At 42.6% G+C, this 16,238-nt stretch overlaps 1 protein-coding gene across 14 annotated transcripts in view; it reads right to left on the bottom strand.

The window, feature by feature from the left end:
• The window catches only part of DMD (dystrophin), a 7,596,173-nt gene that overhangs the window by 4,402,175 nt on the left and 3,177,760 nt on the right, over nt 1-16,238 (bottom strand). For all 14 annotated transcript variants that reach the window (XM_085622447.1, XM_085622454.1, XM_085622449.1 and 11 more), the window contains one exon: nt 7,087-7,236. In XM_085622447.1, coding sequence (XP_085478573.1) covers nt 7,087-7,236 — 150 coding nt within the window. The remainder of the gene's footprint in view (nt 1-7,086; nt 7,237-16,238) is intronic.

Genomic DNA, 16,238 nt, shown 5'->3' with positions numbered 1-16,238 from the left:
GATGTTGGGTTCACTTTTGAGGCTGATAGTAGCCCTACACACTTCAACATGGTGTAAAGTCCAGATGGGAGGTGACAAAGGCCTGTCTCACAAGATCTCGACTCATAATTGCCTAAAGCAGGGTTGCCTATTAGCTCACCTCTTGTTCTCGCTTTATATAAGTGATTTACCAGAGATTTTTCAAAATGTAAATAATTTCCCTCCTAGAGTAGCTTCAGAAAATATGTATGTTTTAATGTATGCCAACAATGTGGTACTCTTCGACCTTACACCATTGGGCGTACAGAGAAAAATGAATGCCCTTACAAAAATATTCAGAAACAAACCACCTAAAGGTGAATATCTCTAAGACTAAGGTAGAATCATTTAAGGGTAGGAAACACCATACCCAATACAAATGGTAATTACATGATAAAACAATAGAGGTGGCAAAAGCCTATACTTATCTCTGGTGGGTCTTTTTGCAAACCCTAGAAGTCTGTTCCCACCTATATCAGATGAACAAAAAAGCAGTAGCACATACAAATGCACTAAGGAAATTTAAAGCTCTTTTAGAAGTTTATAGTGCAAAAATCCCTCCAACCATGATCTATGCTACACAGTATATTCCTATAGCTAAATGGAGCGTACTGAATAACAGCGAAAACAAATTATTATGACAAATAACCCTATTGAGTCAGGCTGTTCCAGTACAGATCCTTCGCTTAGAACTAGCTATCGAAAGTACATTATCAATAGCTCTACTCAACATAATCAGATGGGCTTTTAAACTATTACACGCTGAAGAAGGCTCTTTAGGGGCTTTATTGAAACACAAAACTTTTGAGTCAAGGAAAAAAATATAATGCTTTCCAAATAAATCTTAAAACAGCTTTAGAATATTTTCATTGTATGGAAACCATCCTTCAATCCTAGTCACCAGTACACTTGAAGCACTTTTTTGAAAAATATGACTCCCCGATTAAGCTATGAGATCCCTCAACAATATGTAAAATGTACTTTGGAGCATAGTATCAGGAGATGTAGCATCATAATGAGACTAGGTATACTCCCTCTAAAAGCTTATACAAGAATTTGGAGTAACCTAGATGAAGCTAGTGGGATTTGCGACAAATGCAATCATGGAACCCAAGATTTAACACATTTTGTAACTTTATGTTCCAATAAGGAGGTAGTAAAGGCTAGAAATCATTTTTATAAAACCTATTGTGTTTAGACATAACCTCTCCTCCACCACTTATCTGATCGCTTTTTTGTAAAAGCCCACAGAATGAATTTACTTGTTATAAATTGTAAAAATGTATGAGATCTATTTTATTCATGTTTTAAAATGAGCTTTTTAAAATATGTGTGTAGAAGAATTTTATAGAAAGAGATGGAATTATATTTTAATCTCGTAGGAGATCTAAATCAATAAAATTAAACTGAATATTGAAAAAAAAACATTTTAAGGAAAGTCTGGCCTAAACATAACTACACAGTCACTATTGTCACCTGTCTTAAAAATAAAAATAAATATAACCAATTTATAATGGTTCAGTTTATTGTGCATGAACCTTATGAAAAGCACAACCTAAAGCATTACATACCTGTAGCCCCCTGTTGCTATTTACCTAGAGCAGGTGGAGAAATCAGTCAAAGTATGTATTGTTGCTTGCATACCATAACGGACATTTTTCTGTTCACTGAACAAACATTAACATTTAACTGTGTTATCATCAGTGAATTTTTGCTGTTTAATGGTACGCTGCTTCACCTGCCTTGTACATCTTCTGCTCTGCGCGCAGCCTGCAAAGTGGGGTTGGCTGAAAGGCTTGGCCCTTCAACCAGCGACGCTTGCATACTATTAGGGCATGCATCCAATATAGACTCGATGCCTATGCTTTTCTCTGTTAGAATGGCAAATTTTCTGAAACTTCCAAATACATTTTCTGAAACTTAGATATTCATTAAAATGGTGTCTGGGCCTCAGTACAAAAAGTAAGTAGAATGATTGTGAACACCGTCAAAGTGATAGATTTATTGTGACATGGTTTAGATTCCTTTCATTAGCAAGTCACGAATTGAAAAACTAAACTGTGACTGACTTTTTGTAACTCTTGTTTCTCAAAATGACTTGGCAGATTAACACCTTACCACAAAAAGCATGCTTTCTAGTAAACAATCTGCTTTAATAGCAAGTTTGGCATAAATCCATTCTGTGTGTTTTCTGCTGTCTTAGTGAACAACATTACCATTGGGAGCTAATACTGAGAAACAAATATCTTTCAACCCTTTATTAACCTTTTTTACATTTGCATGGAAATTCACCCAAATTGACATGCCAGATCTAAGCTGTATTTGGTAAGTGAGTGCATCCTTTTCACCAGATCCCTGCATAAGACCCAGAGTAATAGGCAAATCAAAAATAACTTTTCACTAGTAAGCTTTGATTAATCTTAACTACACAATGTCAACCACTAAACATCCTCTTCACTTGAGCTTGCATATAAAGTAACAGGTTATATTGCTAATGATATTAATGACATCACTGGTGACATTACATATCACCTTACCATTGGTATGATTACATCACTATGGATTAGTATAATGTCTACAGATATGAAGATGCTGTAAACCTGAAAAACTTGGCAAAACGTTCAGTTTAAAACTTGCAGAGGTCAGTTCACCTTCTGCAAGTGTCTGTATATGGGGCTGGTGAGAGGGAGCAGCAAAGAAACGCAAGAGGCGTCAGAAACAGCCAGTTCCCTTCACAGTAAGTAAAATGTATACACCAGGGGTCTCCAACCATGTCTGTAATGAGAGCTACTTCTGATCAGAGAAAATCGTCATGAGCTACTGAAGCACATGTTACTTGCCCATTGTTACCAGACACCCCCTCACCCAGCTTCATTGACTTTAAAACCAAAGTCCAGGGAGCCCAAAACTACAGTTTGAACAAAATACTGTGACTGGGGTACTAAAATAGGGTTGTGATGTGCGTCAGTGAGTGCATGGGTGTGGGGATGTATGAACATGTGTGAGAATGAAAGGGATGTATGTGTATGTCTGTCTCAATCAGGATATAAAAGTGTATAACCATTCCTTATTCCATGAACCTGGACTTTTTCACCGCTCTGGAATGTCGTGGAGCTTCGTTTAAACACAAGAGAGTAATGAACCTACCCCTGATGAAGGGCTAAACCAGCCCAAAATGCTTTGGGTTCATGGAATAAGGAATGGTTATACACGTTTATATCCTGATTGAGACATGGAATGTACATATGGAAATTGACGAGATTCAGGATGACTGAATAAACCTTGAGTTGTTTTGGACAAGGATACTGCTTTTGGATTTAAACTTTTTTCTTAAACATTATGTCCATTGGATTACATATGTGAATTTGTGAAGTCCATTCATTTGGACCAACAGCAGTGCACTTAGGGGACGTGTTCCTGGTCGGGAGACGCTTCTTTTACTGTTACATGCACAACACAAACATACAGGTATTTAACTTTATGTTTATATGCATTACATAAAACTCATCTTTTTAATTTTTTCCCCAAGTCAAAGTGTCTTTACAAACAGCAGGCATATTACTCCTAGTGGCCTATAGGCATGGTGGCATATTTGAAACAGGAAAATACAGTAATTTGTTTAAATGTGAGGAATTTAAAGTGAAGAAGCATGCTTTATACAACATTATGACTTAATTTGCTTAATTTAAATTAGAGAAAAACATTAAGACAATGATTCATAGAAATATTTTCTTCATTTTAAATCTCCCATTTAAAATTAAATTACTGTATTTTTCAGTTACAAATATGGCACTGTGCCTACCAACCACTGGGAGCAAGATTCCTGCTGTTTTTAAATGTGACACTTTGAAATGGGAGAACATTAAAATGAAGAGTTAACCTAAACATAAAGTTAACTCTTCATTTTTATTTTCTTTCATTTAAAAGCATTCAGAAATATCATTTTGTTCTCATGCTCCAATATTGAGTTGAGATGGACTTTTATTTAAGAGTTAAATACCTTAGTGCTTCAGTTCTGAACCTGTGTGATCGACATGGGTGATAAATCTGAATGGAGCACTGCTCATTATCAAGCTTTGATATCTGCAGCGAAATGCGAAATAAACATAGCCTTTCCTTAAAAAAAAAACCACAACATTCAATTATCGCAAACCTTAGTTAAAAGCGAACTCAAGGCTGGGAGCTACTCTGAAGGTTTCTGTGAGCTACTGGTAGCCTGCAATCAACTTTTTGGAGCCACTTATACATGCTCACAACATAAGAGTATGTACTCATTTTTCTTGTGCAGTATGTCAATGACAAAGAACTGGCAATGGAAGCCATATACATGTTTACAATAGTTCATGATTTTCATAACAACATTATATTATCTCACTGAGATTCCCACATGACAACTGCCAAACATATTTGACATTTAGTAATGTATACATGGCAAATACTTATATATATATGCTCTTAAAAGCATTTGTTCACTATGTTACACAACTGTTATTGTTAGGAAATAACGTGAAAGATAGGTTGAAAGTTAGTTTCTGACTTTGTGCTTGATGCATTATAAGCCTAATTTGGTACAATTCAGGATGCTGTACCTCTATTGGGTAATTATTTGAGGGTTTATATCTTGGCTTCACTATCTAGTTACTACATAGAGCTTAGCAGTGGTTTAAACTGCTAATTACAAAAACAAAAAAGTAAACTTCGAGCACAGCATCCACAAGCAGACATGTGACTGATGTTTTTGTACCTTCAGTCATGCCTAGAAAAGTAGGAGTCTACTACTAGAAAAAACAATAGAAGATCTGCTTTTGTATATAGAGCATGAAAGGGGAAAATGTTTGATTAGTTTGAAAATATTGAGCGCAAACCTGAAGGAGTTGGAAGGGAGGGCAGATGCAGGAGTATGCAACCAGTAGGCAATCATGCAAGCTGTACTGATGTCCCATACTATGTAAAACAACTATTATTTAAGAAAACATGCCCTCCTTTTCAAAATTCATAAACATTTAGCATGGAACACCACAAGATCAGAACTAATAAATTATTCAGATTTTATGCACTTTCAGGGCATTAAAACACACATAAATATGCTTTTAAAAAGTTTGTTGAAACTTTGGGCATCATTAGGATGAAGTCCGCCCGCCATCCTGAGGTAAAAAGGGACCGCCTGCCATAAGTGTGGCGGTCCCGTGGGGGTGATTAGGATGCTCCTGCCACACTGGCGGGTGCATCCTGCATTTTTTACATTGCGGCAGGCGGTGCTTTCAGCATCAGCCGCCGCAATGCCAAAAATGCATGTTGTGCATTTGCATGCACAACGTAGCAGTCACCGCATGGTGCCTGCCGCATTGTGCATGCAAATGCAGGGGATACCATAGGCATCCCCCATGTGCACTCCCCCCCCCCCCCCCAACCTCCTGGGGGCCCGCAACGGGTCCCTGAATTTGAATCCCGCATGCCTTTCCGTGGCGGTGAAAGGCTGCTCCCCGCCTGCATAAAAATATGGATGGCGGTGTCTAGCAGACACCTTTACCATATTAAACCCTTTTCCGCCTAGTCGACTCGTCGACCGGGCAGAAAAGCGAAAGCGGCGGATGGTCTTCCCGTCCGCCGCTGTACCCCCCGCCATACTGATATGGTGGGGGGTAAATGGGAGGCGGGCGGGGAATTATGTCGGGCGGATCGCGAGTCGAAAATGGAAGGGTGCAGTGCAGTCATGCAAGGAGGTGCAGGGGACAGTGTTTCTCTATCAGTGAAATATTTTTCCAAGAAAAAAGAAAAAAAAAGATTTCAATGATCTAAGGATTGACACCAACTAGAGTTTAGAGGAGTTGTAATAGTGAAGGAAGTCTTCGTTTAGATAGATTTCCATGATTACTCCTGAGGATTTTGGTAAACGCAGTAAAGCTTAAAAAATATATCGATCACAGTTGTAAGTATACGAATTTATGTTTCTAGCGTTTGTAAAACTTTAGTTAGGTGATATAAAGGAAAAGATCAGTGGGGTTTAATGAAGGTACTAATCTGTTTCCAAAGCATCTTTGGGCAGATTAATTCCAAAATAATTATTCAGTGCATATTTTAATCTTCAATTAGAGTATTTATTTTGAAGCTCCACTGAATACAATAGAGTGGCAAAGGCAAAATAGTGGCTGCTAGAGAACTTCTCTCCCACAATTACAGTGATTATCTCATTGTTTCGCCATGTTTATTCAGAACATTGTACACTCGGAGGATGAAATGTTCTAACAGCTCTAAAGCCCTTCTGCTTTGGGCTCCACCAATTTTTAATGGCCCTCTCCCTTGTTATAGGCACACACGTGTCTTGGGCTTATTATACCTTGCACAGAGAGCCTTCAGTAGCCCTTGAAACTGTGCTCTATGTTATAACATATAAAAAACGTTGTTCCTCTGTGTCAAACACTTAAACTATATTCAAAACGATTACCATTTTGTTCTGTTTGCATTGTTTAAGGGGCAGGAAATAACCAATATAATATATGGCAGCATGAACTTTATAGTCCATTTGGTACATTTGACTACTATCTCAATTCCTACTAGGACATTTGCATACCTAATTTGAGTTTAAATAAAGCACGTAACATTGGACGCATACTGCATTTTAATAGAAACTACATTATTTGTGAAAAGACACAATTGGGATGTTTTATTTTACAAACAGCAGAATGTAAAAAAGAGGCCATTTTGATACATAAAGGAAAAAACATTTTTAAACAGCACAGAAAAGGTCACCTCAATTAAAGACTAATTATGATATGAAATGAAATGTTTATTCAAAGTTTAATGAGGCACACCTAATCAATAACAACTGTTAAGCATTGCAAAAATAAAAATTAATGCTATAAACCATGGGAATGTTTTGTGTATGGTTAAGTGCGGAAACTGCTAAAAGAACATATCAATTTCCTATAGTAGAGGGAAATATAAGTTGCACCAACAAGTACGTTTATGAATATCACACTTAGAAACAAAACATTTTTTTAAGGCAATTTTGTTAAAAACTTGAGGATGTGCAGTTGTGTTTGACAGATAAATAAAGAAACCACGCACCTTTTGTATGAGCTCTTCGCGTCGTGTATTAAATGCCTCCAGCTTGTCATTGATCAATTCATCTAGGACTCTTCCATCTGTTAAAGTTTGGGCCAGTTCGCGAATCTGATTCCGATTGTCTTCAGGGTGACTCATTATAACTTCTAGGGACTAAAATAAATGTTTAAATGAGTGAGGTATCATATATTATCGATTTCCCTAAAGCACTTGAAATTTCTAGGAAAAGAATGTGGTTACTAAGAAAATTGATGAAAGCTAAATGTTTAAGAAAAAATATTTCAGTTTAAAATAACTCAAAACCTAATGTTAAAAAATCAAATATAGAAAGTCATGCTTGATTGTTCTCAGATTTTAAGTAGCCTTTTTATTCTCCTTCTTAATTAGAGTTTAGCTGAATTGTTATGAAACATAAACATTGTATGTGTGTGAAATGGACTGCACACAATTATCAGCAATTTGATTCCCACAGTAAATTGTTTATGCCTTAGGTTTACTTAGTGTTCTAAAAACGTCTAATGTGTGATACGGGAGAGGACAGAAAAAATATGCCTCAGAGTGGCTGTTTGAGCATTTCATTTACATGAATTGGCTATTGCAAATATGGTTACATAGGAGCTGATTAAGATGGGAATGGGTCCGACACCAACTTCACGTTGGTATCGGACCCACCGACATCAGCCCCTGTGGTCTGCCTGTCTCATTATGATGCAGGGGGCGGAGGGATCATCCTCGTCACTTCTGACAGGCTCTAGGAGCCTGTCGATGTGTTGTAAAGACACTTTAAACACCTAATGAATGCGGCTCCACTGTCAGGATTATGATGTCATTTTCCGACAGCCTTTCCATGTCGGCCTTTCTGACATGGAAAGGCTGTCGGAAAATTATCTTCCCCCTGGCCCTCCACTTTGGGGCCTGGGGGGATGTGCCCCCTAAACAGCCCAGCACCGTGTGGTGCCTGCCACACGGTGAAGGGATGTTTACAAACATCCATTTCACAATGGCAGCTAGTGCTGCTGGTCTTTTCTGCACGCTGCACAAGCTGCCATAATGAAGTGGATGTTTCCGAGCCCCCTATGGGCAGCTGCATCCAAATTGCGAGTTCTGAACCGCAGACTGATGGTCGGGCGGTTCCAGACCGATACGGTCTGCCTGACATCATAATCAGTCACATTTGGTGTTTCAATGAATGCTATAAAACCATAGTTTATTAATCCAGAAACCTATTTTAAGGGAAAATAATCTTTAGATTGAAACAGCAATACATTTCAAGAATGAAATTCGCTTTACAATATTTTTTTGACAGGTGATATGTAATTCTATAAAAAGATATATATTAAGTTGTTCTCCAATATTATAATTCTGTTCTTATGAGCTGCGTTCCTGTCAGGATTTCATGTTAATGGCATCTATGTATGCATTTGATTCGCATTTGAACTTTTTATGTCAATGTTTCTTTTGTAAATATCATGGGAATATTACACAACTGAAACACTGCAGGATGAAATTCGACCATCCAGCAAGGTGTCCCACTGATTCCCAAAATGGTCTGGAGAGAAGCAAACATACAGTGTAAGAGAGTCACAAAATCTTATCAAAGACTTAAAAATTCAGAGGTTTTGGATTAAACAGATTTACAGTTCATCCAACTCTTTCAATTTTGCATTCACAGTTTAATTGAGCAACTTCACTGACCTTGTCAGTAATCTGCTTCCCTTGCTGCACAGCTCCACCTGATAGCTGTTGCCCCTTGCAGGCTCACGGACCCTCTGCTTTTTGGTGGTTCGAGGTCCTCCTCCACCCGCTGGCTCCAGCCTGTGCCTCATCCCTGGTGGACTAATGAGGAGCATCTTTGCTCTGCTGCTGGTCTGCCTTCTGTCCTTTGCTTTCTGTCCTTTTGCTTCCTGCCTTTCTGCCTCCTTTGTTTTTTTCGCCCTTTTCTTTGTGGTTTTCAGTTTTGCTGTTTTCATTTTTTCCCCTCGCTTTGCGCTGTGCCTCTGCCATTGCTCGACCCTAAGGCCCGCCACCTTCGTAGCACCGCGTTTCCAGCTGCTCAACTCCCACCTGTCCTCCTCTCCCCCTCACATTACTTAATGGCGGCTGCTGTGCCTGGAAAGGAAGAACTTCACTGACCTTGTCAGTGATCTGCTTCCCTGCCTGTGCAGCTCCGCCTGGTACCTGCCACCCCTTGCAGGCTCACTGACCCTCGCTAGTTGGTGGGTTGAGGCCCTCTTCCACCCATGGGCTCCTGCCAGCGCCTCATCTCTGGTGCATTTGTGGGAAGCACATTTCCTCAGCTGCTGGTCTGCCTTCTATCCTTTGCTTTCTGTCCTTTTGCTTTCTGCCTCTTTGCCTCTTTTGCACTCTGTTGTGCTTTTTCCACTCTTTACTTTGCTGTTTTCACGTTTTCTATTTTCACTTTTTTTTCTTAATCTGCTCCGTGCTCCTGCCTGACCCCCATGGCCCCTCCCCCCTCTCTAACACCATGTTTGCCACCTCCCAGCTGTCCAGCGCTCCCCTTCACACTACTTAATGGCGCCCGTGTGCAGCGGGCATGCCTCCTGGGCACCAAAGGCAGGCCCATTTGCACCCATCTGTGCCTGGACCATGCCCAGTGCTATGGATCCTGGTTCTCGGACTTTCCACTAATGCGATGCTGTCATGGTTCCGCGAGCCGCACCGCCACCCGAGGAAGAGGGTTAGCGGTCTATTTCTCACGGACGAGAACGGAAGGCCGAAATACTCACTTCCGGGAACTCCGGCTGACTAACGCTTTGAATTCTCGCCAACGCCGCGGAAGGAGAGACGCCACTCCGGATCTCTCGAACACCGCAGAAGAAGGGACGCTGCTTCGGACTTCGAAAGGCACAGGTACTGTCTTTAGCAGAGGGCGCACCGAGGCTAGGTGGACGTCTGTCTCTGCAGCCTCGACACTGTGTTCTTCTCCTACCACTGCACACCGGCGTGTGTACGGTGGATTTGGTTACAAGTCCTACAGTTATTATTTGCGCAGGAGCGCTGGTTTTTGTTTCTTTATTTTTGGTTACATCCCTAACTAGCAGGATTGAGAACCCGTGCAGGCATTGGCAAACTGGTGGTACTATGGGGAAATGCCATTTCCCTTCATAAAACACAGGAGAGTGTTGGATAGGTGCACAGGGGAACCTATATTATTTGCGCAGGAGCGCTGGTTTTGTTTCATTAATTTTGGTTGCACCATCTGCTGAGCTGCACGTCAATCCTACGGCCACAGCTGTCCTGGAACCAGGAGCTGGGAATCGGTCTCTTAAGGGTGGTCACGTGACATCGCACAAGCTTGGTGTCCCAGCACCACCTAGACTCACGCCTATCTGGCTTCTACCCCGGGTACCCCCTTGTCCTAGGTGGTGCTCAACCCGACTAGGGTGAGGCGGGAAACAGGGTGGTGGTACTTGTCGCCTCTGCAGGATCACCCCACCAAGCGGAAGGTAAGCCTTGGGGGGACTCTGACAGATGCCAGCTCCCCCCTTTTCACTCATCACTGGAGACCATGCCACCTGCCACCTCGCTTCGCTGAAAGACATCCAAGAACCTTTCTCCTGCAAAAACTGCAGCTGCACTCTCACCCACCTCTGCACTCCAGCTCTGCCCAGCACACCCACTGCAAACCTGACCGGCCCAGCTGCATCCTCCTCAACATGCGCTCCCTCCACAGAAATGCCACAGCAATCTGGGACCTACTTGAATCTGTCTCCCCCAACATCCCCTTCCTTACGGAAACCTGGACGAACACCAGCTCAGGCCGTGACATCGCCATCGTCATTCCTGAAGGCCACAAGATCGCCCACAAGGATCGCGCCAACCAAACTGGAGGAGGCATTGTCTCAGGACTGCCTCTGCCTGACCACCCACTCGACTTGGATGACTTCCGGGCAACCATGGAACACCTCCACATTCAGGTCCAGCCCACCCCAACACCACCCTCTGCTAGACCCACATCTACAGACCTCCTGGCCCCCGTCCACACTTCACCGATACCATTATTCACTTTATCGCACCACAGGCTCTCGCATCCACCGACTACATCCTACTTAGCAACCTCAACTTCCACCTGAGCAACCCCAAAGATGAGAACACTGCATGCCTCCTGGAGAACCTTGCCAACACTAGATTCAAGCAGTTAGTCGCCTCCCTGACCCACGCAGCATGGGACACACTGGAACCTGTCTTCTCAGCCAGTGAAACCATCACCTATAGCCACAAAACCAAACTCTTCTGTACCGATCACCACTGCGTTCACTTTACCATCACAAAACCCACCATACACCAACGCAACCACTGCCCCCGTTGCAACTGGAACAAGATCACTGAAGAACATCTCACTGCCTCCCTTAGCTCAACCATACCGCCGACATCCATAGACGTCAAAACCTCAGCATGCAATTTCCAGCGCTGGACATCCAACAGCTCTAACGCACTGGTGCCGCTCAAAACAGTAACCGGCAAGCAACACTTCAAGAAAGCCAGTTGATTAACTCCTGCCCTTCACGAGTCCAGACACGCCTGTAGGTGGCTCAACAAGAGATGGAGGAACAACAAAACCCCAGACATCCGCACAGCCTTCAAAGCCACTGCCTCTGCACACCACACCCTCCTCAAAACCGCGAAGTAAACAGCCCTTCTAGTCAGAATCAACGCCAATGCACAAAACTGCAAAGAACTCTTTAACATCATAAAGGAGTTCATCAAACCCCACAGCAAGACCACAGATGTCCCACCCTCCCAAGACCTCCGCAACAGACTCGGCACCTACTGCCACCACAAGATCAAGCAGAGCTACGATAAGTTTGACACCCAAGACCTACCCATCCTCCCGTCACCACCTCACGTGATGACGATGCCCGTCAATATATCCTGCTCAACTGGACCACGCTCACCACAGACGACACTGTCAAGACCATGAAGAGCATTCGCTCCAGAGCCCCCTTGGACCCCAGCAAACACCACATCTTCCCCAGAGCCACGATCACCCCCGAACTATGCCACACAATTAACCGTTCCATCGAAGCTGCCACCTTCCCTGATGACTGGAAACATGCTGAGATCAACCCTCTGCTGAAGAAACCGTCAGCCGACTCGACAGACCTCAAAAACTTCAGACCCATCTCCCTTCTCCCCTTCCCAGCCAAGGTCATCGAGAAGGACAGCAACGTCCAATTCCAAGTTCATCAAAACAAATCACATCTTGAACTCTTCTCAATCGGGCTTCCAAAGAAACCACAGCACCAAGACTGTCCTCCTCTCCACCACTAATGATATCAGCTCCTCCTCGACTGGTGAGAAACAGCATCCCTCCTCCTCCTCGACCTTCGGGGTGCCTTTAACACCATCTCCCACCTTGCCTTAAGACTCCATGACACCTGCATCTACGACAAAAACCTGGACTGGATCTGTTTTTTTCTCACTGGTAGAACACAGCGAGTCAGACTTCCCCGTTCCTCTCAGAACACACAGAGATCAGCGGTGGAGTGCCTTAAGACTCCTCCTTGAGCCACACACTTTTCAACATCTACATGGCCCCACTCACAACCATCGTCAGGAGCCACGGACTCAACACCGTATCCCACCCCGATGACACCCTGCTGATTTTCTCCATCACCAAAGAGCCCACCATCACCAGAAACAACTTCCACAACGGGATGAAGGCTGTCACCACTTGGATGAGAGACAGCTGCCTCAAGCACAACTCGGACAAAAGCGAAGTCCTCATACTGGAGCCCATAAACCTACTCCTATGTAGACTTATGGTGACCTGCCGAGCTGGGACCCCCCCACCCACTGACAACAACACAATCTCGGTATCTTACTTGACATCTCGCTCACAATGAACCACTAGATCAATGCTGTCACCTCATCATGCTTCCACACTGCTTTAGAAGACCTGCAGATGGATCCCTACTGAGGCCAGTAAGATGGTCACCCACACATTCATAAGCAGAAGACTCGACTATGGCAGCGCACTCTAAGAAGGAGCCACCCAGAAACTTCTGAAAATGCAGAATGCTGCAACCAGACTGGTCCTCAACATCCCCCGCCGCAGCCACATCTCCCAGCACCTAAGAGACCACTGGCTCCCAGTCAACAAAAGAGTCACCTACAAGCTCCTCACACATGCCTAAAAAGCTCTCCATGATGCCGGACCAGCATACATAAACCATCGCCTCTCATTCCATGTACCTCCAGACACCTCAGCTCCGCCCAACTGGTCCTCACCACTGTCCCTCAGATTGGAAAGTCCAGGACCAGAGGAAGATCCTTCTCCTACCTCACCACCAAATCCTGTAACGCCATGCCTCTCCACCTCAGGCTCTCCCCATCTCTGACATAATTCAGGAAGGATCTCAAGACCTGGCTCTTCAAATGAACCACAGCGCCTGTTATATTCCATATAGGTACCCCGATATAGGCTCAGGTAACATCATAACCTTTCACCTATATTCTTCCCTACATTACATACATAAGGGTTCTTAGGGACTGACCTTTTACCTAGATATGACACTGCACAGAGAACACGGGATTTTCCCTGGTAAAGGTCTCATACATTATGCTTGAGGATACTTGGAAGCTCAGCAGGACTACCATCTCCTATATAATAACTATGCATAAAGTTCATCCCCTTCGTCATCCTAAGTCCGACAAGTGGCACAGCAAGGTAGAAACCCCGGGTAGACCTTTGGGTATATAAACATCACATCTTGCTGAGACAAACAGAGGAGACCAGGATTTCCCTGCCGACACAGTGATGTGAAACACTGAGGTTCCTACATGCAGATACTCCAGCTCGCCATGGTCTAACATCCCTTGCAGGGTGTCCAACTCGAGACCAAGATGGGGTCCCACAGTCTCTTACTTAAGGTGATGAGGTAGACTTTATCCTAGAAGGATTCTTGGCTTAACACCTACATACATGCTAGGTATACTTAGACACACCTAGTTAGGGTAGCATCATAGGAGTATGCATTTTATTGTCATGTATTTTATGTATTCGCTGGTATTCATGATTATAGCAAAATGGTAGAAATCTACCATCCTTTTACTTTTAGTGCTTCTAATCATTTACATCTGTTACTGTCTAATGGTTGTTTCAGCACACCTATTTTACACTAGAATAACGACCGTTCAATAAATGCTTATTGAAAAACGTCCATACCGTTTATTCTGTGTATCTTTCTGAGACTAAGTGAGCATGAGTGAAAAGTAGTGCACTGTTTCCACGGTCCTGGGGGATCAGGGTTGTCATGTTCGATAGTTGCCAAGATCTATTCTCTCCTTGGTAAGAGGAGTTTCTAGTGGCACTGTGAGCTAGCTAGTATACAGGCCAACATAGCCGGTGGGGATGTCTGGAATCAGTCACGACACCAAGCCTGCAGTATATGTTGTACAAACGAGCAGATCCTGTATAGGTTTTAAAGGAACCACTCGGAACTGCGAACCCCCCGCCCCAGCGCATTGAGGCCCTCATGGTAGAGTAGCAATGCTCAACAAGTACTGATTGATTAATTGAATTGTCTCCCACTGAATGAAGAAATGCTACATACATAATTGTATGCCAGAATATGAATTTTCAATATTGCGCCATTCTAATATTGTATCAAAATTTTTAACAACCTAAATATTAAGAAATTAAATATATATCCATAAGCAAAGATTTAACTCAACTTCTACATACCTTGAATGTATACATATCTCGAGGATGTTTATATGTAGCATTAGGTATGGGAACCCTATACCCAACTAAATTGTCAATATTTTGATTGCTGATATTTTTTAAAATAAATTATGGCAACAAGTCATGAAAGATTCAATATTCTATCCCCCTACCTACTCACACCTTCGATAGTATAGCTTTTGAGCTGTGCAGGTCTTCCACTTAAATTTAATTTTATCATTTAGGTGCCTAAAAGAAAATTTCAATTTCCCAACACGACCATGCATTTTTTGCTTTAATGGATCAAGAATTGCTGGCATATTCTGATGCTGGACACAGAATCTGCTGGACCGCACGTTGTGCATTTGCTCTGCTCCATTTACATGGTACTGACTGACTAAGCCCAATTGGTAAATTTGATTTTCAAGTACAGTCACGGTACAGTGACACAGAAATTGCACAAGTAGCATAAAGGTATAATTTATAGGATGGATAAAATATGGATATCTACCACTTGGGGTTCCTCACTCAAAAAATAAAGCATTAGGACTGCTCCTGCAGCCCTGATTGGCTGCAGGCCAGGGGTGCAGCATCCCCAAGATAATATAAACCATTTTGGTACATGCAAAAGTCTACTTTAGAATTAGCTAATTACCTTTAAAATGTACCTTGCAGCCCACATGGCCCAGGTACATAATCCTTAGAAATGTAACCTACCATTATGAGGCAGCTATAGTTCTGCCGTAAGAGGTTTCCCTTCAAAAGTGAAATTCCTGCATAGCTTAGAGCAGTCTTTTTATGTTGTAAAGACCTGTTTTATAAATACAAATCCATAATACTTGTCTTTAGGAAAGGACTCTAAAAATACATGTTTGTGGCAGCCTGCTATTATAAATACTTCATTGGTGAGTTAAATGTTGGTAACCCAAACTTGATTTCTGTAATTTCTACCTAAGTCTGAAGAACCTTCAAACTCATCATTCAGGCTCCCACCCACAACAGGGACTGTAATGCAATTTCCAGAGTACAGAGAATAGCTTCAATTACAATCCTTCAATAGAAGAAAAAGCTTTTTTGGGGCAGCTGCCTATTAGAACAGTTACACCAACAGGCCACTCAAAGGACAGTCACCAACTCTAATAGTTTAATAATAGCATGTTTCTACTAAAACAGGGCTCAGTGAGGGCCGGCCATTCATGCTGGCTTTCTCAAAGGCAGGGTGGCTTCTTTCAAACTAGGTGGTACCCTGGCCCTAGAACCTGCATGGGCAGGCTTTTCACCAATGTGGTGCAAGGAAATGTATTTCATGTAGTATGATTTACGGACCCTGTTCTCGCTACCTCTAAATGTATTTTTTATGATTATGAGGTTGTCTTGCATATTATGGTTTATGCTAGTGAGATTATGTTACACCCTGTGCTTTATGCCCCTAATGTTGGAGATACTTAGGAGGTTAGGGTCTAATATT

The sequence above is a fragment of the Triturus cristatus genome, chromosome 8, assembly GCF_964204655.1.
Source record: "Triturus cristatus chromosome 8, aTriCri1.1, whole genome shotgun sequence".
Classification (NCBI taxonomy): domain Eukaryota; kingdom Metazoa; phylum Chordata; class Amphibia; order Caudata; family Salamandridae; genus Triturus; species Triturus cristatus.
This window is presented reverse-complemented; position numbering and strand designations above follow the sequence as displayed.